The 25,671-nt window shown below is 38.2% G+C and overlaps 1 protein-coding gene and 1 long non-coding RNA gene across 2 annotated transcripts; both read right to left on the bottom strand.

Annotated features, from left to right (window-relative positions):
* Positions 1–890: 890 nt before the first annotated feature.
* On the bottom strand, positions 891–14,828 carry LOC124867474 (immunoglobulin-like domain-containing receptor 1). The gene is made up of 9 exons (XM_047363932.1): positions 14,548–14,828; positions 13,799–13,969; positions 7,053–7,202; positions 6,562–6,681; positions 6,320–6,466; positions 4,188–4,292; positions 2,999–3,165; positions 1,855–2,451; positions 891–1,741 (listed from the first exon to the last, which is right to left on the bottom strand). Exons 1-9 carry the CDS (start codon positions 14,591–14,593, stop codon positions 1,703–1,705), a joined length of 1,542 nt encoding a protein of 513 aa, XP_047219888.1. The 5' UTR covers positions 14,594–14,828; the 3' UTR covers positions 891–1,702.
* A 2,086-nt stretch (positions 14,829–16,914) lies between these two features.
* Positions 16,915–24,191, bottom strand: LOC124867475. The gene is made up of 2 exons (XR_007038072.1): positions 23,947–24,191; positions 16,915–19,582 (listed from the first exon to the last, which is right to left on the bottom strand). It is a non-coding gene; the product is annotated as an uncharacterized LOC124867475 (long non-coding RNA).
* Positions 24,192–25,671: the final 1,480 nt, after the last annotated feature.

Raw genomic sequence — 25,671 nt, 5'->3', positions numbered from 1 at the left:
AATAAATGGTAATAAAATGGAGAATTACATTTGCATATACTGTTTTTCAGAGATTTCAGGCAATCATAAACTCATATTTCATCCAGAGTACATGTTACTTCTTTGTGTGTGGCTGTGTATTGTATTGAAGGGTCAAGTAAGAAAACATTTTGTTACAGCTTGCTTTAAATTTCATTTCCCTTGTTTAAATTTTTTTCTAACATTTTCTAAATGGGTGAAGCTCACAGAAAACAATATGACCAAGCTTAAAGTGTTTACTGCTTGATTTAATTGTATGTATGAGTGGTCAGAGAGAAAGATTTGTTTCATGTATCCATAACGGGAAACATTCCCATGTGAGTATTTGTTGCAGGAGTGTTTACTTTTGCAAACAGAATTTACGGCCATGATGTGGTGCAAGCTGAATATTCCTTTTCCATTGTCACAAATGGCAAGTTTGGACAATGTTGTGGTCTTTAAGCGAGGGACATTTTAAGAACTAGCACTTTAAATTATAGACAGTAGCAACAGTTTTTAGAATACAAGATAGATTTACACCTCTGCACCTTTTTGCAAATTATGTACTACTATGTTGGAACAACTTTACATTATTCTAGGAAGGGTAATGCGATATATGCTAAATTGATTTGAAATACTACAAAACATTTATAGAATCCATTCCTCACCGTCAAGCACACTAATAAAAAAAAGCAGATGTGCTTTTACTGCAGTGAGAGCCTCTTCTGATTACTTATATTAGCATGCAGAGGGCGAACACATGACCCTTGTTACAAACAGCCATTTCAAAATGTCAGTATTGCACACAATGATATCATGACAGTATGTTTTTGTTTAACTGCACAGCCTTAATTCTAAGTCAATATTCAAACAATAAAAACAGTTAAACCTAAAAAGGTACAAAGTTTTTTATTAATAAATCTAAACCAACTGTACATCATTTAAACAAGAGAAATCAATGGGGGAACCATCTCTTCAGAATGTGTCAGCATCTCTAAACAGGTAAAAAGGTTTTAAGTGTCCTACATCATTTATTTACACACGTTTAAAAGGTTTTTTTTTGTGAGCATTAAGCGCAAACATGTAATTTATTGCCTCCACAAAGCTTTACAAACACCCAGAATAATCCTGTCTCTTGTGGTCCACACCTTCACAACCTGAGAGATTATTTATTGCACTCATTTTAAGATATTCAGATGTAAAAATAAGCTTATTTACAAAAGTGACACAATTAAGCAGAAAAAGCAAGGGTCTTTCATATTATTAAGGGTTCAAATAGGTCTTAATGTAACAGCTGTAGTCAGTTTCCTAGCCCTGATTGCAAATGCATAAGCATGTCATGTTTTAATGTGACTAGGGTACCTGTGCTGCACAATACGCGTCCCTCCCGTGTTCCACATAGTAATCTAAAAGCAAGCTTTGACTTCAATGTCCTCTCAGAATATTTTAAATATACAAACAAACCAGCAGAGGGGAGTGAGATTCAGAAAGCAAAAAAAAAAAACATCACAGAAATTAGCTGTTTTTTGCAATTTACAGGCTTCATTGAGTCTTTCAGATTTCCAACTGGCTTTTCGCAATTTAAGTAATAATAAAAAAAGTTGGTGCATCGTTCTTTTTAAAGGTTTACCCACAGCCAGACAACAGGGCGGATGAGTTGTGCACATTTGCTGAGAAGTTTGAATTTGTTTCACTGCTGGACAGCTTAGATGACAACACTGGTGGCGCTGCGGGAACTTTTGTCCTGCGAAAGACACAAACCAACTTTAGATCCACTTCTGAGGTAATGAGGATAACCCAAATATTTTATCATGTCTATTCTAATTATTTCTATGTTTACTTAAACGAGTGTCTTACAGAGTAGGGATCATTCCTCCGTGGTCCTGGTTTCTGTCCTGGCTCGTACTCTGTGTACTTGGGAGGTCTGTCAGGCAAGCCTCCTCCTCCTCTCCTACCCCTTGTTGCTCCTCTCCTGCTGCTGGCCTCATCATCAGAGATCCAAGATCCTCTGGAGTGTCTTGTTGCTGGAGGAGAGTAGTTTCCTCTTGACCTGCTGTCAAACACATCATCCCTGGAATGGGAGCGAGGAAGATCCATGCCCGGCCTTGTTCTGCTACGACCTCTCCCGTCCAGAGACTCCTCGCTGTAGCTCCGGGGAATTCCTCTAGATCTGGCTGGTGAGGGGTAGCGCCTTCCACCGGATGCTCCACGATCATCGTGGTGACCAAAGCCGCTGCGGCTGCTCTCGCTGGAGCTCGGAGGGCGGCTCTTGGGTGCTAGGGGTGGAATTCTTCCTGACTGCTTCTGCCTGATTGGTGGAAGTGTAATGATGCGGCGGTCCCCCGGACCATCGAGGGCGGAGATCATACTGGGAGGCCCAGGAGAAAATGGGATATTAACAGGCATGTGCTGGTGAGGAGGTGGCATCTGCTGCATGTGGGAAGGTGGCGTGGACTGAAAAGGGAAAACATTTTTTAAATCATTTTAATTTGTAAAAAGCTTTTCTGTTACCTACAAGAACATTAAATAATGTAGACTGTGACCAAGATCTTCAACCCAAGAGAAGGTTGAATCAGCCATTTTGTATCAGTAGCAAAGCTTACAGATAATATTATACAAGGTAACTTCATGCAAGTATGCATGTACCATTGAAAGCATACCATCTCCTACTTCCTATGAATGCAACTGCAAAAAGACAAGACTTCAGCTGAAAGATTGCATAACTATTTAATATCTCGAAACGGGTTGAGCCCCACCACATCCTACCAGGGACCAAAGCCCTGGACAACATAGACCTCAGATCATAGAGGTACTTAAAGCCTTCCACCACCCCAAGTCTGTATGTTGTATAAATTGTAATAATTTAAATTAGCTTCTAAGTAAAAAGCGAACAGATGCAAAGAAGTTGAACTAATGTCCACAGGACTAGTGTCAAACAGGATTCACCACTATCCAAACATTTGAATGCTCTAGAGTTTAAACATTAGGATGGGAAATATACCTGTAAAAGAGGACTTGTGACATCGATTCCCCGCACCTGCCTCTCCAGGTAGTCGAGCATATGATTGGTGTTGGCTGAAATGTGGGTGCCTTGGACACTGTAAGCAGTAGACTGAGGGGGAGGCAGGGGCATTGGCTTTAACGGGATGCTCCTCCCAGAGACAGATCCTAAAGAGAAAAAAAACATGAATACAGTCCAGTTAAGTGAGATTCATAGATCTGTCAAACTACCACACCCTCCACACTTTTCTGTGCCTAAAAAAAAAGAAAAGGGAAAAAGAAATAAACTTTTGCACCAACTCTTTATTAGGCCAAAGACAAAAACCCCTTTAGTCAGAGACTAGTGATATGCTTATGGAAATCAGCAACTAACTAAAGTGGTTGTGTACAGTGGCAGTCCTCAGCAGCTACTGTCTGGCATGTTTTAGATGTTCCCCTGGTTCAACTCCCCTAAAACAAATGAACAGTTCATTACCAGGCCTCTGGAGAACTTCATGACATGTTAAGTGGTTTATTCAAGCATTTTAAAAAGCTTTGATAGATCACAGCAATATGAGAAACATGAAGAACAATGCTGCCCCAAATACCTGAACCATAACTGAACAAAACTGAACTGTTTACATCTCTCAGTTTAGTTTGGTTTTCAGCGTGCTTGAAAATGCAGTCAAACATTTAATTCATGTTGAACAAGAATAAGTAGAAAAATTAGCATCCGAACAACATGAGCCTATTGTCTTGGTTCTTCCTGATTTTGATTTAGCATGTTGTTTAGTGCTTGTCAGTTCACCGTAAGGAGCTGCATTCACAATCGCAGTTTCCCGCTAAATTTTTCAAATGCAACTTGTAACTCTAAGCAATGTTTGGTCTTATAATAGGACTGTCAAAAAAAAATCCATCTCGAAACAGTGGCTGAAACTACCGTTCACAGCACTAAAAATAAACCCCTATCACATGCCGATCAGCACCCCCAACAAGCATTCAAAAACACAGCAGTTGTTTAAAATGGTGTTTTTAAGTTGTATGGGTGATAGGACACTTGTTTGCAAGAATAATAAGACAGAGACTGAAGAAAAGCAGTCTTCCTATGTTACAATTTTCTACTGGAATTTAGATGCAGCATACGTAAGAGCAAAAGTTACTGGAAGTGATGCTTTAACACAGTAGCATATGTGAATAAGCTGTTTGTATACCTGCATAGAGGGCCGGGTTATTCATTGGTGCATATACTGGCTGTCCACCCATCCAATGAGGCATGGCCATCTGAGCCTCCTTCATGAAGCGATGCTGCATGACAGCTGAAAGGCAACAAAGGTATTGTTCATCAAAACAGCGAGAAGAAAGGATAAATAACTACCATGAAAAAGGTATAAATCCAATTAATTTGTTATGTGGCATGTGTTTTGATACTTTATTACAGACCATCTGATACAACATCATCACTGAGCTCTACCTTTCAGGACCAAGGTTATTATCGTTAACAAATCGAAAACTAGAAGTAAAAAAACATTGTCGTTAACTGAAATAAAAAATAAAAACGAGACTTTGAAAAACAAATAAATAAAGGAAACTGTAATGAGTGTTCATAAAACTAACTAAAATTAAATGAATTTATAGAGATAATGTTTTTAGTTTTAATTTGTGTGTCATGCGTAAGTGTGAAGTCTAGTCTCGGGTTGTTGTTTTTTCTTTCTTGCTGTGCCGCATGACGCCAGCAGATGGCGGGTACGTCAGTCAAGTCATATGACCAGTTCGTCCACATCTAGAGTCATGTCAACAAAACTTGGGATAAAGCACCAGAGTCCAAATTGGGATTACTTTGAACGTTTTAGATAAAACCAAGCGTCTTGTAGTGTAGGGTGACCAGACATCCCCGATTTAGACGACCTGTCCCCGGAAATGTTCTGATTTTAGCATTTGTGAATGAGAAATGTTATGTGTAGACTTAATACAGTAAATGGGGGTAGAAAGCGCGAATGAACAACAACTGCTGTTACGGTAGCTGGTCGTGCTGCTGTTAACGTTACAGACAGATTAGAAGAAGAGCTGAGTTCGCCGCCTTGGACTAGGGTTGATCCTGGCTGTGAGGAAGGTTTGTTTTGAGGTAGAAAACGTTACAAGTGTTGTTAACATAAAAAAAATAAATAAAAAAAAAGGTAAACAAAAATGGCTTGGATGTGTTTTGTTTTACTAAAGGTGAGGACACAAATGCTAAACCAAGTTTTTATGAACGAACAAAACAACAAATAGGAAAACAAGAGCACAACTCCCCGATTTAGGAAACTGGAGCTACATTGTCAACAAGGATTCATCCAAAGTAAGATGTTTTAGAACTGATTGGTGACACTTAGTGTATATTTCCTGAGTTAGTTATTAGTTGTTTTGCTTATTTATTATAGTGATTTGTGAACTCAGGCTGAAGAGTGTTTTCCACTCAGTATGGACATATACTGAAAGGACTCAGTAACATGGAGAGTGAATGAGGCAAGAACTGCATGAACTGAGAATGATGAGAAGGGAGAGAGACTCGCCTGGTTAAATATGCATTTCTTCTGTTGTATGAGCCTGTACAACTAAAAATAGTTTTTTTTTGCTTTTTGCTAAATATGGCAATTTTGGTATTTCATCAACCGAGGAAAGTAGTTAAATAATTAAAGAAAAGTTAATATTTAAAGGACTATCCCAATTTCCTAGTATCCAAACATATCCAACTACTAAAGGGTATCTGACTCAAAAATCCTATTTTATTTGTTAAATTGTAATTTTTCAGCATATTATACTCTAATGTTTTTGGAGAGGATTGTGATTATATTATGTCTCTTTTACAATAGTGAACGTCTAATAGAAGAGGAGAGAAAAGGAAATTAGAAAGACTGATATAAAGATGAGTAAAGCTAAGAGCGGGGAAAGAGCAGAGTGTTAGAAAAAGGAGGAGAGTAAAGAAGACAGACATTACTACTGCTATTTGTTTTACTAATCTGCTAACAACAGTGTGGATAGAGTTTCCTGCTATTACACCTGATTTTTATAGTTTCATTATGAATAAATATTTTAAACTAAATGAAACTGTAACTGTACCAATGTTTTCATTATATCTTGATAACATTTATTTCTTTTAATCTCTGAGCTGGAAATGTCCCCGGATTTTCAGAAAAAAAAGACTATTACTGAAGCTAATAAAAACTGAAACTAAGCATTTTCAAAAATATAAAAACTAAACTAAACTAGCAAACAAATGCTTAAAAACTGATCAAAACTAAAATAGAATTGAAAATGTGAAGCCAAAAAAAAAAGAAACTAATGAAAATTGCAAAACTATTAAAACCTTGTTCAGGACAGCAGCATTTCTGTGGGCAGCAGGGACAGCGGACATAGCAGCAGCAGACCTGCGGGCAACACTGGCAGCAGCAAATACACATGAGGAGGAGTAGGAGGAGGGCACCGATGATGATAAACAACACTGTTAGCCAATCTAGGAGAGAGGAAGAAAAGAAACCGTGGTGTGTAGTTGGACTGTGCTACAGAAGAGAACATCCCACAGAGAAGACGACTTTCTCCATTTCTTACGGTAGACGATGAGCTTGACTTCTTTGTCTGAGTCACCAGTGGTGTCTCCAGGAGCATCAACTGCACAGAAATAAACGCCGTTGTCCCACCACATCACCTCACTTATCACCAGGTCTGCCTCTGTGCAAACACACAAATGTATCCACAGTTAAAATGCAGTTTTCAGGATAAAAAGGCTTTTCTAATTTTAAAGATGTTTTTTCTAAATTTGTTGTATTGACCAGTATGGTATAAAGCAGGGCTTTAAAATTCCCTGAAGGAAATCCAAGACCTTACTAGTTTAATTATAACATATATAGAATTAGGAAGATTCAGCTAAAGATTTGACCAATTAGCTCCACAGCTATCTGTACCTTTTAAGTTAAAAAAAAAAAAAAAAACAGTTGCGGTAAATATTTTTTAGACTGAGCAAAATAATAAAATGCCGGGATGATGAAGTGATCTCCAACTTAAAGTAAAACAAGATTTTATGCAAACTTGAATGGACATACTGTTTTGGATGGTGATCTTTCGCTCCCGATATTCGGCTCCCAGAGTCGGCTCGTTGGTTCCTCTCTTCTGGATTACGACTCGCACCGTCCGCTGACCGTCTTGACAATCATTCGCCGGGTCCTGTCCCAGCTGCAGCGCAGACTGGTAAGCTGTATATAAAAAAATTAAAATAAAATAAAAAAGAACCCGTTTAAATCATAACTTTGTTACTTAACCAACCAAAATTTCAGGCTTAAATTTCACATTTGTTTGATGCATTTTTTCAAATGTTTATAGTGATTTTGTGACCAACTTTCAGTAAAGTTATAGAATTGAGGAGAAATTTATTGAATCGATATACAACAGTGAGAAGAGTCTCAAATACAAATAGTTTCCAAAAATCAAAACGTTTTGTTTACATATTGATCAAGATGTGAGAAACAATAAAAGCCCACACTTTTCAAGACTGCATGGAAAACCTGTATTCTAAGGGTCAATTTGAATAGACCATGTTCTGCAGGATTAGTTGTTGACTTTAAAATTTCTTACAAACCCAGAATGATGACGGGATAATTGCAATATTTGCAACATTTCCAGTAACATCAATTCATTTTAGGAGCAGATGATTAATGAACACATGCACCACTTTCTACGCAAATGCAAAATAATTTCTAAACAAATCATTTAACAGCTTAAGAACGCGCCTCTATTCTTATATGATTAACGTATTTAATTAGTAGTTTGTTGTTTATTTGAAATTAAATTACTTTTGGTGAATCAGTCAGCTTAGTACATAATGATGACAGCCTTCCCGAGGAAGGAAGAGTTTTTATCCCCACTGTGTTACACCTTTACCTTCTATATGAGACTGCAAACATGATAAACAATTTCAGCTTCCCAACATTAGACTTTAAGGCAGATGAGACATATGTATGTCTATTGTAAGGAATAACCTTTATTAATATGACTCATAGCTGTTTTTCCCTTTTATACAATAGTGAAGTAAAGTATAAGTTTTAATGTTTGCCTTTTGTTACAATAGGATATGAAGCTCAGACATACAGTACAAGGATAAATGGCCCAAGGATTGTCATAAATGACCTGAAGCTGGGGCACTGGGGTTGATAGTGGAGCAGCTGGTATAACTGGTTTGATTAAAAACCTACAGCACACTTAGATTAAGGATGGACACCCGCTACTACACAATCTAACAGATAGACACCACAATGGTGACACAGTCTACTGATAATCACTGAGGGAGGGAACATCCATTGCATTGGAGTGCCAGATATAAAACTACATGTGACCTTTCGAGGCTCTTCGTCATCCTCTAACAGACAGCGACGGTCCGAGACGGAAGCCTCAGCGCCGATCTCTGTAATCATTCCTTTGCCTTAATTTAGATTAAAGGAGCTAAAAGTTAGAAACTGTTTGAGAGTCGTTCCTTTAAGAGTCAGTGTAAGATAAAGTGTGTGATCGCTTCTGGGGTTCAAGTACCGGAGGAGCTCTGAGGCGTCCGACTGCCAACAGGGTGCGGTAGCACGGACAAATTTTTGGATAGGGTTGCCACGGAAGGACAACGCATCACAGCAGCGGCCGCAAAAGGTAGGGAGATTCCTATTAAAAATCTTCAGTGTTTTTCCTGTTAAAACACTCTGGCTATGTTGTCAGTTCTGAGTGAGCTGTTTTTGTAATTCTTGGAGGCAGAGAAATGGTTCAGAATAATTGTTGCGTACGCATTAATAAGTGATAAGACGTGTTAATAAGCGGTGCAATTTTAACGGTGACAGCCCAGGAAGAACGGTGCAATCTTCCAAACTTAGGCTAAAATCTAAGGGCGTAGGTTTTGAGTTCCTTTATTGTATGCAAGGGAAGATCGGTTTTCTTCGTACACAATATAAAAGCTACCTCCCTGAATGAGGCACGCTAATACTTGGCTAAGGTTTGAACGGGTCCTGAGTTCCGCTTAACGGAATTCGAAAGCGCCGCCAAGGGGGAAGTATTAGGTTTCGATAGCTCCTTGAACTTCTTAAAAAGATTCAAAAAGCCGCTTACTTCCTTCTGAGTAAAACACGCAGAGATAAATGCGCATCCTCGGTTTTGATGGTTCCTGTTTCTCGTAAAGAGCACGAAAGCCACCACCGAAAGGGGGTCTTGAGTTTCGATAGCTCTCTAATTTTTCCATAAGAAAAATTTAAAAGCCGCTGGCTCCTTTTTGAATAAACAGCTGTATTAATATAGAAATGTAACATCAACTGGCCAGTGGGAGTGTGGATATATGCGAGTCTATAACAGTGAGCGAAAAGAAGTGACGGGGGACACATTAAGACTGACGGACTTTGACTGCTACATGCTAATCTAACATGCTAAGCTAAAATGCTAATCTAACATGCTAAGCTAACAGACCCTTTAATTTAAATTGTTTTCTGATATGAAACTAATTGGAATTTTGAGTTTTTAGGTCTGGAGAAGCAGTCCTGACCATGGACCGCCTGGTTGAAAGGTAAAAACATTTTAAATTATCTGACGCTCTGATCCTCAGCAGTACTATAATAATATTAGGTCAGCTCTTTATGATAGCATGAAAGGAAGTGCCAGAAAGGGACAATATTTCCCCTCAAAACATGATTTTAACAGATGGTTTGACTTTTTCCAGTCAGGTTCAGAATGATCAAATTAGAATCAAATTTAACACAAGATGAAATTAACCTTAACAGAATTACTGGACTGGACTGAAATGGAGAAAATCTGAGTTAACTGAAACAACCTTTAGTTACTTGAAATAAATACAAAGTGTAATTTATAGCTGACTGAAACTATACAGTTTGTTTATAAAACTGGGTAAGACAAACTAAGATTATAAGACGTAACATGCCCTTCATTTTTGTGTTCATCAATTTCATTAAGCCTTCTAAACGGATGAGAAGTTAGTTTTTTCCACAGGACACAGTTACAGTTGAATGTAATTGAACCAGATTTAAAAAAAATTGTATCTATCGTTCAGATTTAATACTTACATTCACGATTAAATGAACACAATACTGACCCTTTTTGATGCCTACACTACACATAAAGAGACCAATTGAGGTATGGAAAGAGATTAAAATAAGCATTAGAACTAATGAAATTAGCACTTCACATTACTAGAATAATAGCAACTAATAAAAACTAGTGTCCCCATTCTTAAATATAATAAGGACTTACTGCATTAGAAAATATAGATAGATCTAAATAAAGCTAGATTAGAATAGAACATTCAGAGCCGTTATAATCTTGCTGACGAATACCACAAACATTGTTATGGAACCAGATGATTACAAGAGAGCAGTTTTATCATGGCCAAACAGAAACATTTGCAGGGAGATCCAATGTCCTTCGACCAGATTTTGACTTTATTTAAGCCTAACTATCATGACACAATACCAGTAGTGACAGGTCTTATTAAAATATTGGGTGACACATATTATGTATGGAAAGAAATAAAAGGTATAATTGGCAGCACTGACAACTGATTATTTCAAGGGTAACACCTTGAGATGTACCATCTCCTTTTTGAGAGGGTCCTTGCAGAACAGAAGATAAACAGTAATACAACATTCTCAAGGACCCACAAACACACACTCACAACCACCAGCATAGCAACTGCATGGCACATACACTTAACATCAAGACACAAAATAAGACAACACATACAGATGCAGAGTTCCTGTGCATATCTCTGTGAGAATTAAGTCCAGAATAAATGAACCTTTATTCTTACTGAAAGCAAGAAAAATATGTTTTAAAATAAAGTAAGTAAAGACAGCTTAGATCTATGAATAACAGTAATACGTAAGTGAGCCAAAGTATCCCAAGCTGATGAAGCTTTAAACTGAAATGCAAAATGTCAAATTTTTCCTTATTCTTGTTGTAAAACACAAAAAGATAATTTATCAGTATTTCTCAGGCCATATAGTGAATTAAATTGGATTAAGTATTTCTAAATATGGAGTATTTCAAAGTTTGAGGGGGTGAAGATTAGTTTCTGTGCCATGGCCATAAATAACATCAGCGTGTTCTAGGACTGGCAGCACTAGCTGTGGAAAACTCTTTTACGAGCTGGAAGGGAAAACATTCTCAGAACGATAATGTGACAAACTGTTTATTTTCAGGCATTGCCGGTCACAATACTCATGATTTCTCTGGAAAGGTTGATGAAGAGTCGTTCTATTATATTGCCTGATGATGTGAGCGATAACCCTAAACATATTTTTCTCCTAGGTGAAGAAGGCCTGAAGAGGTGGCTGGGACCAGCCTGACAAATGGGTCCATTGACACATTGTTAGTTAGAACATAAGATCTCTGGGGTTCAGGAACAATAGGAATCCAAAGATTGTGTTTGAGGGTTGAAAGCGTGTGGCTGAGAAGGGTGTGACAGGAATGAATGAAGGCCCAAGGTATGAATGATTGATGTGGGCCACATGAGTGAAAGGTTCATGAATCGAATGGTATGTTTTAGGTTCTGTGAGCTCATTTTTTGTTTTGGGTTTTGATTCATAGTTGTGTTCGGACAACTACTGAACGTTTTGGAGTGCACCAAGTTTTGTTTTTCATTTGTTTTTCTCTAATGTCGGTATTCTCTATATGTGTTCAGATGCTTGCAATTTGAAACAATTTTCTGGATTTTAGTTTCAGAGGGTGAAAACTTACAATTTCTTAAGGTGAAATTGGATCTAAATTCACTTTGGGATGGGAACAGAACCAAATAGAACCTGTCATTCTGCCATAGGGTTCTGGTTGAATAATTTGATGGTAAAAGATTTGGCCGTCCAAACTTCCTTAAGAGGGAAGGCTGAAGAAGGCATGTGTTGTGTGTCTTAAGTGTTTGTCTAAATTTCTGTTTCAATGTTTGTCTGACTAACCTTTAGACTTCAGAGAAAACAAAAAGAAATAATAATAATCATAGGATCGAAAAAATGGAAATGAAGTTATTGGGAGAAAATAACTGTTTATAGTGATCAAGTTTAACAGGAATGAATAACTAAACAATGGTATGATTAAGGGTGTACAGAATATGCAAATTACTTTTATCTGGTATTGGGGGTAGAGGTTACGGGGAAGGACCCTAAAGATCTAATCTAGGTAGATAAAATCAAATTATCAACACGCTTGAAAAGTAGGTTGTCCAAAACACTGGACACCTTCATGGTAAATGATATAAATACTTTGTTCTGATTTTATGGGTTCTGACAACAGAGTGAAAGGATGTAGAGATCTGCTTGACACTTTCACCAGGTCGGCTGAGAGAGCTAATCACACAATCAAAAAACGATTGGCTAAAGTTTGTGCTAATACAAAAATGAAGTGGCTGGATGTGCTGCCCTTGGTGATGTTTTACATCAGATCATCACCCACTGAGCTCATGGGTTTAACTCTCCATGAGCTGCTGACAGGAAGAACCATGCCCTGACCTTTCATCTCCTCTCTTCAGTCGGGGTGTGAACCCAGTCTGGATTCACAGAGAGCAACTGACACACTATGCTCAACAATTTTAATCTTCTGTGAAGTTTTTGTCTCATAACACACAGGAGGCTCTAACCAAAGAACCAACGGGAGAAACAAATGGAACTCTGGATGAGGGCAAAACTAAGCTAATACATCAAAAATGTCCTTGTGGAATTAAATTAATTTATTCCAGTAACCATAACGTCAAACAGTAAGATTAACTCATCTTTTTGCTTTCAACTAACAAAATGCAATTATGTGGAACCTGTTTCATAAATGTTTGAGTGGGCTGGGTTGCTTCAACAGAGGGAACGTGATAAAGAAATAAACAATAAAATTCTATTTGTTGGGTTAAAGCTTGAAAGAGTATGTCCCGGTAAATTTCACCAAATCAAAAATCACAGAGAGGAGAAGGATTTCTAAAGTAAAACTGTGTGAATAATCAACAACAAATGTTTATTTTTGTGAATGTGGGAAATTATGGAATAAATTGCATGAAGGGTTAAATGAATGTCCAACTATTTAATCAATCTCTGTAATCACTCCTCTGCCTTAATTTAGATTAAAGGAGCTAAAAGTTAGAAACTGTTTGAGAGTCGTTCCTTTAAGAGTCAGTGTTAGATAAAGTGTGTGATCACTTCTGGGGTTCAAGTACTGGAGGAGCTCCGAGGTGTCTGACCGCCAACAGGGTGTGGTAGCTCGGACACTTTGCTGCAGCACATAATCTTTCGCCCACCTGATTCGTCTTAGTTGAAGAGCACAACTTGGTGACCGTTAGCTCACCCTGTTGCCAGTTTTGTACTCGACTCTTTTAGGTACTAAAAGAAGCCGACAACCATAGAAGGTTGCTTCGATTTTTACACTCTAAGATCATTTAAAATCACTTCCAAGTAATTTACCACCATCAATTTATAGTCTACTGTAAGGAAATGTGGGTATGTGACTCAAACAAATATAAGCTACCAGCAGGATGTGGCTCAGAGTTATTCTAGTTTAAACAGGGGTCATGATCTCTAATGTTTCATGTAAATAAACTGGCTAAAACAAGTGTAAGAATAGCAACCAATTAAAAATAGCACGCAATATAAAAATTTCCAGCAAATACAGCATAAATATGAGATTTGTTCATTTCAGCTCTATGATTTATCAAAATATTGATGAAGTACATGGATACAAAATGGTTTGATCATGGGTACAAACTGGAAGTAGAGTGGGACGAAATGCCAGCACCTCCATCAAATACACCAGCCTCTTTATCTAGCCTGTAAGACATCTATTTTACCTGTGGAGTAGTACTCCAGCACAGGATCCTTGCAGAAGGACTTGAACCTCCAGGTGACGAGAACATCTTGGAGGTTTGCAGAGGTGGAGTAATCACAGCGGATGATCACTGAGGCAAACAAAGCTGTGGTGCGCTCTGTCAGGGGTACCGTCACTGTGATACAAGCAGACTCTGTGGAGAAACAGATGAAACCAGTGTGAAAGATAAAGCTGGTTCAGAGGTCTGGGTTGTGTGTGTGAAGGCCTCCATCAAACAAGGAGTTTATTTCAGACTGGCAAAACCAGAAAGACAGGTAGCACAGACAAAGTACAGGAAACAACTTGTAGTGAAACTGTAAACCTAGCATTTAAGAAGGAGGAATAAAAACTCTTTTCACTTAGAAAAAATGACGTAAAACTGAATGGGGTCAGGAAGCAGTGACTTGTAAACATTTTTATTTACAAAAACAGTTTTTCTTTAGCCAAATTCCTTTTGACCTGTAGCCTGTGAAGCAACGAGGTGGCCAGATAATTAAAATCTTAACAGTAACAACGAAACACATTTATGTAGATAAAAAATAAACCGTTAAATGTCAATTTCGGTCCAAGATAAGCGATTCAACAGGATAGTTTCTTTTTTATCAAATAAACAAACACGGTCACGTGACCGATACCGCCACCTCGGTTGGTTAACCTCGAAATAAATGAATTTAGATACACATTTAAGTTTTAACATAACATGAAGACACAAAGCAAAGAGGCGGCATTTACCTTTTAGAAGCGACAGGAGCAGGACTGCGGCGAGTAGTCTCCGCATGGCGATAAAAGACACAAAAACCCAGTCCTGCGGCTCCGCAATGACGACGCAGACTTTGACCGAGCCACAAAATTTAAAAGCAGAAAAACAATATAACTGGGAAAAAAACAAACCTGTGACCTATATTTCCACCTTCACTTAGAACCAAGTAATCGTTGTTCCACTGTGAATGTTTAGCAGTAGACCTCTTACGGCTGCGGCTGATACTGAGCTCCTCTCTGGCCACACCCCGAAACAGGTGAGCTCAACCGGGCTGTGACGTATACAGGTGTACTGAATTCCCCCTATCAACTGATACGAAGTGAGACAAAAATACATACAGGTCCTTCTCAAAATATTAGCATATTGTGATAAAGTTCATTATTTTCCATGATGTCATGATGAAAATTTAACATTCATATATTTTAGATTCATTGCACACTAACTGAAATATTTTAGGTCTTTTATTGTCCTAATACGGATGATTGTGGCATACAGCTCATGAAAACCCAAAATTCCTATCTCACAAAATTAGCATATTTCATCCGACCAATAAAAGAAAAGTGTTTTTAATACAAAAAACGTCAACCTTCAAATAATCATGTACAGTTATGCACTCAATACTTGGTCGGGAATCCTTTGGCAGAAATGACTGCTTCAATGCGGCGTGGCATGGAGGCAATCAGCCTGTGGCACTGCTGAGGTCTTATGGAGGCCCAGGATGCTTCGATAGCGGCCTTTAGCTCATCCAGAGTGTTGGGTCTTGAGTCTCTCAACGTTCTCTTCACAATATCCCACAGATTCTCTATGGGGTTCAGGTAAGGAGAGTTGGCAGGCCAATTGAGCACAGTGATACCATGGTCAGTAAACCATTTACCAGTGGTTTTGGCACTGTTAGCAGGTGCCAGGTCGTGCTGAAAAATGAAATCTTCATCTCCATAAAGCTTTTCAGCAGATGGAAGCATGAAGTGCTCCAAAATCTCCTGATAGCTAGCTGCATTGACCCTGCCCTTGATAAAACACAGTGGACCAACACCAGCAGCTGACACGGCACCCCAGACCATCACTGACTGTTGGTACTTGACACTGGACTTCTGGCATTTTGGCATTTCCTTCTCCCCAGTCTTCCTCCAGACTCTGGCACCTTGATTTCCAAATGACATGCAGAATTTGCTTTCATCTGAAAAAAGTACTTTGGACCACTGAGCAACAGTCCAGTGCTGCTTCTCTGTAGCCCAGGTCTGGGGAATGCGGCACCTGTAGCCCATTTCCTGCACACGCCTGTGCACGGTGGCTCTGGATGTTTCTACTCCAGACTCAGTCCACTGCTTCCGCAGGTCCCCCAAGGTCTGGAATCGGCCCTTCTCCACAATCTTCCTCAGGGTCCGGTCACCCTCTTCTCGTTGTGCAGCGTTTTCTGCCACACTTTTTCCTTCCCACAGACTTCCCACTGAGGTGCCTTGATACAGCACTCTGGGAACAGCCTATTCGTTCAGAAATTTCTTTCTGTGTCTTACCCTCTTGCTTGAGGGTGTCAATAGTGGCCGTCTGGACAGCAGTCAGGTTGACAGTCTTACCCATGATTGGGGTTTTGAGTGATGAACCAGGCTGGGAGTTTTAAAGGCTTCAGGAATCTTTTGCAGGTGTTTAGAGTTAACTCGTTGATTCAGATGATTAGGTTCATAGCTCATTTAGAGACCCTTTTAATGATATGCTAATTTTGTGAGATAGGAATTTTGGGTTTTCATGAGCTGTATGCCAAAATCATCCGTATTAAGACAATAAAAGACCTGAAATATTTCAGTTAGTGTGCAATGAATCTAAAATATATGAATGTTAAATTTTCATCATGACATTATGGAAAATAATGAACTTTATCACAATATGCTAATATTTTGAGAAGGACCTGTATATTTGTATGAAATATATGTTTGACATTAATAAAATACGTTTGTTATTGTTTGCTTAAAATGTAGATATATTTTTTAAGTATTTGTGTAGTTTTCGACTGAAGACTAAGTTTAGTAGCCGCTAGATGACCTGTACTAGTCGTTTGTAGATATGAATTTTGTAAGAAACCCTATGCACAACTAACATCAGCTGGTTTCTGTTAGCATAAATTTTTCTGAAAATTAAACCAATTTTTTAAAATCCAGGAAGTATCATTCTCACACAAATTACCATCTCCAAACAATTTCCAATGGCCAAATAGATATTTATTTATATGGTAAATAGTTGAAATAAAGCTGTAATAAAAGTACACTGAATGAACGAAACAATTATTGACATTTATAGAAACGTGTCACTGAATGTGGGTACTATTAACACATGACACGATGAAATCAAGTATATATATTTTTTAGTATTTATTTAATTATTTGTCAGTCCATCAGGAAATAATTTAAATGTCTACTGCTCGTCAAATTCACTCTTACATTTGATTAGTTAACCTGCACAGCAGTTTAACTGCAGACCAATCACATTCTTTATAATGATAGCCACGCCCACTATTCTGATGGGAAAGACTGACAATAAAATTAAACACGTGTTTTATATTTCTGTCCTTTGCAATGGTCTGTAAAAATACCTTAATCTGAAAACTAGAGTTTATGCTATCCAAAGTGAAACAAAATCCAGCCAATGTTTGCAAAAATTTAAGGTTTCATTAATAAATAAGCATTTTTAATTATGCCCACTGGTGTCTCTTTGAGGGCAGATGTAGATCCCACTATCCCACAAATTTTGTAATCACCATGTCTGTAATTATTCTAAAAACGCCTGAAATAGCCCAACAGTGCATATTAATTGTTTCTACTTCTAAAGAAGGTGTGATGCTATGGGGAGAGTTAGTTTTACTTTGTGGGCTAAGGTCTTTAAAGCGCATGCACATTGTTTTCAAAGCTACATAGTTCACACCCTGAAGAGGTATTTTCTGTCTCATAAATGTCTGACTTTCAGTCATGTATCTCCCAGCACAAAAAAGAAGTGCCGTACTTCCTGACTGAAGATTTTATCTCTCACTCAATGCATTTATATGTGCATCCTCTTTACAATCCCCAATATGTTTTGTAATTTTGCTACTTAAACAGTAGCTTACAGGAAATTTGTCGAGGTTTGGGGAAATTAACTGGGTCAAGAACAAACAAGTTCCATTCACACAGACACTGCCGGTATGACTGGGTCACAGTAAATGTAACATGTTAGAATGCTACAATAGTACATTATACAGTTGCAATGTTAAGTGTTACAAATTTACAGTGTTACATCTTACAATGCTAAAGTGTTACAACCGATCAATCAACCAATGAATGAATTAACCAATTAATATTTACAAATCACTTTTCATACAGCCATATGACTGTACTAATCAAGATTACGCAATAATTTAATTAGCAATAAGGTATACATCAACAATATAATAGTTGCTAAAATTAGTATCCTTGGTAAAAAAAAAAAGATAAACTTTCACATGCAACAAATAGCTATAAACGTAATGTAAAAGCTAGACTGAATAGATTCTTACTTACTTTTTTTTTTTTCAAACTCATCTAAACTCTCTGTTGCTCTCATGTCCTCAGGAAGGGTGTTCCTCAGATGAGGGCCATAATGGGCAAAAGACACCAAACCTTATGTTTTAGCCATAACTTTAGGTATGAACAGAATACCCTTTCCAGAGGACCTGTGTGGCCTGAAGAACAAAATCAGATCCTATAAATAGGGTGGGCGAAGTCAATTAAGAGAACATCAGCAAAAGCACCTTACAATCAGTTCTAAATTGGATGAAAAGCCAGGGCAATGTTACAGTGTTAGATGTTGCAATATTACATGTTAAGGTGTTGAAATGTTAGATGTTATAATGGTATAGTGTTATAATTTTAGATTGTACAAAAAAACTTTACAAATTAAGATTTGTAAAGTTTTGCAAATTAACATATTTAAAATAAATATTTTACTCTATTAGCAATTGTTACTACATTCTATCAAATGCCCACTTCCATAGTAAGACAACACATTCTGATTTAATACCCCAAACATGAGGTGGTCTCAAATTTAATTTAAAACAATAAAATGTAAACATATCCATCCATTTTCTATACCCGCTTCTTCTGTGCAGGGTCGCGGGGAGAGCTGGTGCCTATCTCCAGCGGTCTACAGGTGAGAGGCAGGGTACACCCTGGACAGGTGGCCAGTCCATCACAGGGCAACACAGAGACACACATGACAAACAACCATACACACACTGATTTACACCTAAGGGCAATTGAGAGAGACAACCGTCTAATTAACCTGTGGGAAGAAACCAGAGAACCTGGAGAGAACCTACACATGCATGGGGAGAACATGCAAACTCCATGCAGAAAGAGATTCAAACCCAGAACCTGCTTGCTGCAAGGCAGCAGTGCTAACTACTGCTTCACCATGCAGCCCCACTTTATGGTATATTTCAGGAAGAAATCATGTTGCTTTGCTTAATAACATTTGCTGGGTTGTAATTGTTAGTGTGCCTCTTTTTCAGCAGTCTTAAAGCAAAAAGGTTTAAAATACAAAAGTTTTTACAATAAAAAAGCAGAACTTAAAATATATCAGTAATAGGTTACCTATTTTTTCGTTTTTGTGAAGATGTAACGTCGAAGTTAAGTCACTAGGTGTCAGTAAAAACTTTACATTCTCACTTGCTTACTCACACATAGGAATGTGCTTGTTTACTTGAAACAACAAAAGTAATCATCCTGTTATTGCTTCACCAAACTTGTCTTTTACATTAAAAAGAAACCTTTTACACACATTCTCTCCCCAAAGAGTCTGGATTGGTCTGCATATACAATGGACCTCGTGTGTTTCTCTCTGAAATGTTTTTTGCGTCCGTCCAATCCTTAGAGACTGTTTTGCTTCTGTGCACAACCTCTCTGCACCTGGAGCTCCTTAAACAATTTTTCTAGGAAATGTCTGCCATGATCCATTCCTGGTTTCCTGCCTGCCCTCAGGCTCAATCCAGAGCATCTGTTGAGGCTTTAAAGCAAAAACAATGTGTTCACTCACAGATTATTGCATTTTGTTATTGAGCATTTAATTAATAGTCATTATACTAAATATAACTTGTCTTCATGTTAAAGATTTTGACAGCTTTTAATATTTTTTAAGCCCTAGAATTAAAAAAAGTGATAAGGTTACATGCAGCACATGTATTTCATTGAAGGCTTGTAGTAAACCAAATGTCCCTTTACTATAGTGTGTATCTAGCATAAGTCTTATTAGTTGCTTATTCTGCTGCTTATTTAAAACACAATATAACCAGAAGGGTTTATTATCCTGTATTAATATGCATAAAGCTAAGCATTTTGACAGTCAACAATGAAGTTATGCAATCAGTCTTTCTGATTAGGTGTTCAAACTATTTAAGCTGTGTCAAACCCTTTTAAATCAAACGAGTGACAAGAGCACAAAAAAAAAAAGAAAACATGGTTTACTCGAAAATGATGTCATGCTGAGCTTCTGTGGAACTGCGAGCTACTCACTAACATTCCTGTAATATTATCAAGCTGTGAGTGGCCACTCCACTGTTGTAACTCTTCCCTATTGTCTCAGACATGCAATGAATGAAAACTAAACTCATAAAAAGAAACTAATCTTGCCTTATTTTTGTTATTCGTGTAACTGGTGGAGTTAAAACTTTCAAATCTTTGAGTTTGGTGAAAATTTGGTGCAAAATTTCTTTATGTATCAGACTTAAACATGTTACTTTAGATGGGTTTATCTCATGTTTGTCTATTTCTACATATAAAACAAGACTTTGTAACTCATCAAAGATGGGTTCAAAACGTGTGCTGGTGTTCTACAGGGTGCTGGACTTGGAGGACTTTTGTTCTCCCCAAATAGAAAACACAGTCAGAAAACACATACATTTCCACCCTTATGCTGATCAAACCCATACTCAGTTAATAAAAATAATCAAAAATAGGTCATTTAGCTTTAATGTCTAACCAATATTTAGATTGTTAATATTGTACAGCTAATGGAAACTTTAAAAACGTTTTTGTAGGTTTATGTATAAAAGTAGAATAATCCCATATAGGTGTAAACAAACAAAAACAAAAGTACTGAAAAAACAACCTTTAATTTAAGTACATGTACTTAGTATGGAAAATCATCAGTCCAACAATCACTGGCAACTATTCTGGTAATATTTTATACAACCTACATTTGCCAATAAGACAACACTTTCTTTTGTCTTACAACATTTCAGAAGGTTGGAATATTTTACCATTCTGCTTTGCAGAATCGCTTTAGATTTTAGAGTTCTGGGTTGTCTCTGATGGTCTCCTCTCTTGAACTCATTTCACGGGTTTTATTGGGATTAAAGGTCTGGGCAATGAAATTCCCATGAACAGAGGTTGATTTTGTGTTTGGTGAGTGATTTCTGTGTTGATTTTGCCATATGTTTATGAGTTTCTGAGGTCAATAATATTTTCTTAATAAGCTTATGGTACTTCAAAGAAATCATGACACCATTCACTTTAACATGGTTAGGTGTTATGGAACCTGTCAACTGCCTCAGGAACCTCACAAGCCAACCAGAACTGATAGAACTCCTTCAGCTTGATGGCATCTCTTCGACCGGTGTCCACCATCGAGTCCGGGAATTGCCACTGCAACAGGAACCACAGACCTTACTGCCACAGCTTTGGGTAGCAACATCTACAATAGAGGTGGAGGACAGAGTCCATTTGGACTCTATGTCTCCAACCTCCCTGGTATCAGATAAAAGTTCTCCCGGAGGTGGAGATTTTAATACATCCCTGGGCGAGGGCTCTGCCAGATGTTCACGGCAGACCCTCAGTATACGCCTGGGCCTGCCAAGTGTGTCTGCTTCCTCCTCTTCCAGCAGATTTAACTTACCACTAGGTGGTAAGTTAGATCAGCCCCTTTCTTCACCTCGTCACTCTTCACAGAGTACGAGAGGTGGAACGTCCAGAACCCCTGTCAGGGATGGCAAGAAGGCTGGTTTTGCCACACCACTGCTTGGCCCAAAGGAAAAACAAGTCAGAGACCTCTCCCCGACCCAAAGGCACTCGGATGCAACCTTCTCATCCACTGGGGTAAACCCCAACATGAGACGACTGAGCTAGGGGGTGACAAGCAAACCCACCCCAGCCCGTCGCCTCTCCCCGCAGGCCACTCCAGAGTAGAACAGAGTCCAGCCTCTCTCAAGGAGCTGGGTTCCAGTGCACACGCTGTGCGTGGAGGTTATCCCGTCCATTTCTAGCCAATATCTCTCAACCTCTCACAATCTCAGGCTCCTTCCACCCCAGTGAGGTGACATTGCACATCCCTAGAGCCAGTTTAAGCATCCTGATATTGGGTCATGGAGGTCTCCGCCTTCAACCGCTGGCAGATCCTCTTTGCACAGAAACCATCAGAAGATAGGTCCACTGTGGTCAAAGAGGGATAGACATGGTCAGCAACAATACTCAGGTATAGGCTAGGGCATTGACACGATGCTCAATTGGTACAAAGGGGCCCAAATGTGCCAAGAAAAAATATCCCCGGTGGCATCCGGTGTGGTTTTCTGCTGCTGTAGCCCATCCGCCTCAAGGTTCGACGTGTTGTGTGTTCAGAGATGCTCTTCTGCAGGGCTTGGTTGTAACAAGTGGTTATTTGAGTTACTGTTGCCTTTCAGCTCAAACCAGTCTGGCCATTCTCCTCTGACCTCTGTCATCAACAAGGCATTTGCGCCCACAGAACTGCCGCTCACTGGATATTTTCTCTTTTTTGGACCATTCTCTCTAAACCCTAGAGATGGTAGTGCGTGAAAGTCCCAGTAGATCAGCAGTTTCTGAAATACTCAGTCCAGCCCATCTGGCACCAACAACCATGCCACGTTCAAAGTCACTTAAATCACCTTTCTTCCCCATTCTGATGCTCGGTTTGAACTGCAGCAGATCGTCTTGACCATGTCTGCATGCCTAAATGCATTGAGTTGCTGCCATGTGATTGGCTGATTAGAAATTTGCGTTAAGCAGTTGGACAGGTGTACCTAATAAAGTGGGCAGTGAGTGTATGACTAATTATCACTATGGTGAATTTGAAGTTAATGGCTTAGTGTTGCATTCCCCCCCCCCTCTGAATAAATGTACTCAAAATAAAGAAGTTTTTCAGTGAGAATTTCATATTACAATAAAATATGATTTATTTTAATGCATTTTGCACACCTTTACCAGAGGTACAAGCATTTTTTACAGCTGCTTTAGAGCTAGAGATTTATATATCTTTTTATTTGCCAAAATGTTTTTAAAACATTCCCATATGTTAAATACATAATTGAAAGAAAGCAAAAATATGATAAATTAGTAATGAAAAGCAGGGCAGATATTTGTTCTTGAGCTGGCAAATGTATGTTTAACTTTACACTCAGCTGTGTAGTCACAACAGGCACTCCGTGATAATAACAATGGACAAAGGACATGATTCACACTCAATCACCCACTGTTTCTGTTTCAGAAATGTAAAGAGTCCTCTCTCTCTCCCTCTCCTATGCACAAACACACACACACATATAAGTCAGTACCAAACAGAATATAAAAAACAAAGTTATTCCACTGGCCTGAAGATTTGGCCTAATGGGAATGGAGGGAAAATGTGTTCCAGTGTTAAAAACAAATGTGAAAAGGAAAGCAAAAAACAACAAACTTTCATGCACATGGATTAACTAGCATCAAGTGATATGCAAAGAAAGGATTACAGTGATCCAAATAAAGATCGAATGTCAACAACAGACTCATACTTAAGGACTTAGACAAACTTTCCCTTTTAAAAATTGAGCAACCTTATAAAAAAAAAAAAAAAAAAAAATGAAAAAAGATTTACACATAACAATGTCTTTATTCTTCACAAAAAACATTTAAATAAAATTGCTGTTTAAAAATCAGTGATTGTTATGAGAAATACAAAACTCATTAGATTTTTGTCCCCCATTGCATGGTTACTTTAGCATAACTGAACATGTTTCAAAAGACAGACAATAGCATGGAGGCAAAACAATATTACAAAATTTAAACTTTAATCTCTTCAATTCCCACAATAACTATGGATCACTGGGTCAGACATCAGTCAGCAAAGTTAGGCCAAACCTTCATTTGTAAAACAATTAGCTAGTCCTTCTGTCTGTGTGATATGATCAAAAACAACCCCCCTAATATACATAAGGGTCTGTGATGAAAGTATTTGCCTCTGTATAGATTTCTCCAGTTTTACCATTTTTCACACTTAAAGTTTCTGTCATAATGCTTTCTTTTGTGGTGGACCAGAGGCACACAAGCACGGAGAAAAGCAGAGTGGGATCAAAACTCCAACTTTAATTTAAAGAGTTCACTCACATGAAGGCGAGGTGCAGGGTGACAAGATAATCCAGTTGACAGGGTATTTGAAAACAGAACCTAACAGAATCCAGTGCAAGGACAAAAATCCAAAAGAGACATCTCACAAGGACATGGAAGAGACATAACGACACCGCATGGAACAAAGGACGAAGGCAAACTTAAATACAGACAAAGGTGGACATGAAACAATAGGGCAGGTAATCAGAGGAACAGGGAACAGGTGACACAAGGAGGTCTGGAGGCAGAGGGAACAGGTGAACCCAATAAAACCAAAGCATGAAAGGGACTAAAGACAAGACAGTAAGCAGACCTAAATAAAACTATAAACCAAGATAAAAATAAAGCATAAGAATCAAGGATAAATTTGAATTGAAGGAAACTGAGAAACTGAAGGGAACACAACAACCTAAGCACTTAGCAAAACAGAAACGATAAGGAAACCCTGACTACAAAAGTAAGCAATAACTAAAGCTAACCTATAAAGGAGAGGGTGGAAAACAAAGATGAACAAAACTAAGAAGAACTGGAGAATAAAGGGAACTTAAACTGAGTAATAACTAAAAGGGGAAAACAAATGATGAGAGGAGTAACAGAAAATAAACTAATAAATGAGAGTGCAAGGGAACCAGAGAACTAAGAGAAATAATAATAATAATCATAAGGAAACCATTCTGAGAAAATAAACAGGAAAGCAACGCCAAGGGAACTGGGAGAGCAAACTGGGGGGCAGAAGATAAACCAAAACAGAAAACCACAACTAACATGAATACAAAACACAAGTAAGAAACATCTAAAAAGGTAAACAAAAAACACAACACCACAAACAAAGTCCAAAATGTCACATCTTGACAGTTTCAGATCATAAAGCAAATTTCAATACCAGACCCTTGGTAAGTACAAAAGGCAGTTTCATTTTATTTTTAAGATACCCAAACCAACTTGGCCTTTTGAGTGAACTAATCATCCCCACACCCACTTTGATGAAGGATGAAATATCTCAAGGATGAAATATCTCAACAAGCAACACATCATGCCATCAATCAAAAAATAAATTTTGGGAGTAATGAGAAACAAAGTCTTTGACATCTATCAGTCTGTAAATGTTTACAAAGCCTTTTTTTAATGTGTTGGGACTCCAGCTAACCACAGTAAGAGCCATTATCAACAAATGGAGAAAACATACAATGGTGAGCCTCTCCAGACGTGGCTGGCCTGCACAAATTACTCCAAGAATGCATCAATGAATCATCCTGGAGGTCACAAAATATCCCAGAACAACATCTAAAGCACTTCAGAACTCAGTTGTGTCAGTTTAAGTGGAGTGTTTGTGATTCATTATTCAAAATGGCATCCATGGAAGATTTCCAAGGGCAAAACCTTATCTGACTGCTGGAAGATGTGCCTCCAGTTACATCTGACAAAAAACAAACACAGCATTTCAGAACCAGACAACCATACTAGCAGTGATTTGATGCTTCAGGACCTGGACGACTTGCAGCCAAGTGACTTTTAACAGGCCATTCTTAATCACAAACCATGCAGTACGGCTGAGTTAAAATAATTATGTGAGGAAGAGTGAGCCAAAATATAGACGTATTGCCAGATATTGCAACCACTTGATGACTGTTGTTGCTGGAAAAGGTGGCACAACCAGTTGTAGAGGGTGATTACTTTTTCCCATTGGGCCCGGTTGGTCTGAACATCTATTTTTCTTAATTAACA

Source organism: Girardinichthys multiradiatus, chromosome 4 (genome assembly GCF_021462225.1).
Source record: "Girardinichthys multiradiatus isolate DD_20200921_A chromosome 4, DD_fGirMul_XY1, whole genome shotgun sequence".
Lineage (NCBI taxonomy): Eukaryota > Metazoa > Chordata > Actinopteri > Cyprinodontiformes > Goodeidae > Girardinichthys > Girardinichthys multiradiatus.
Note: the sequence above shows the minus strand (reverse complement) of the source record. Positions and strands in the feature narration are given on the sequence as shown.

Bases quoted from the DNA above. Each gene is read 5' to 3' on its own strand.
- LOC124867474 (XM_047363932.1), bottom strand. From the start codon at position 14,593: ATGCGGAGACTACTCGCCGCAGTCCTGCTCCTGTCGCTTCTAAAAG. The intron at 7,203-13,798 runs GTAAAATAGATG...TTTTATATACAG, and splicing joins GCTGGAGTACTACTCCACAG to CTTACCAGTCTGCGCTGCAG. The intron at 6,467-6,561 runs GTAAGAAATGGA...CCTCTCTCCTAG, and splicing joins AGTCAAGCTCATCGTCTACC to ATTGGCTAACAGTGTTGTTT.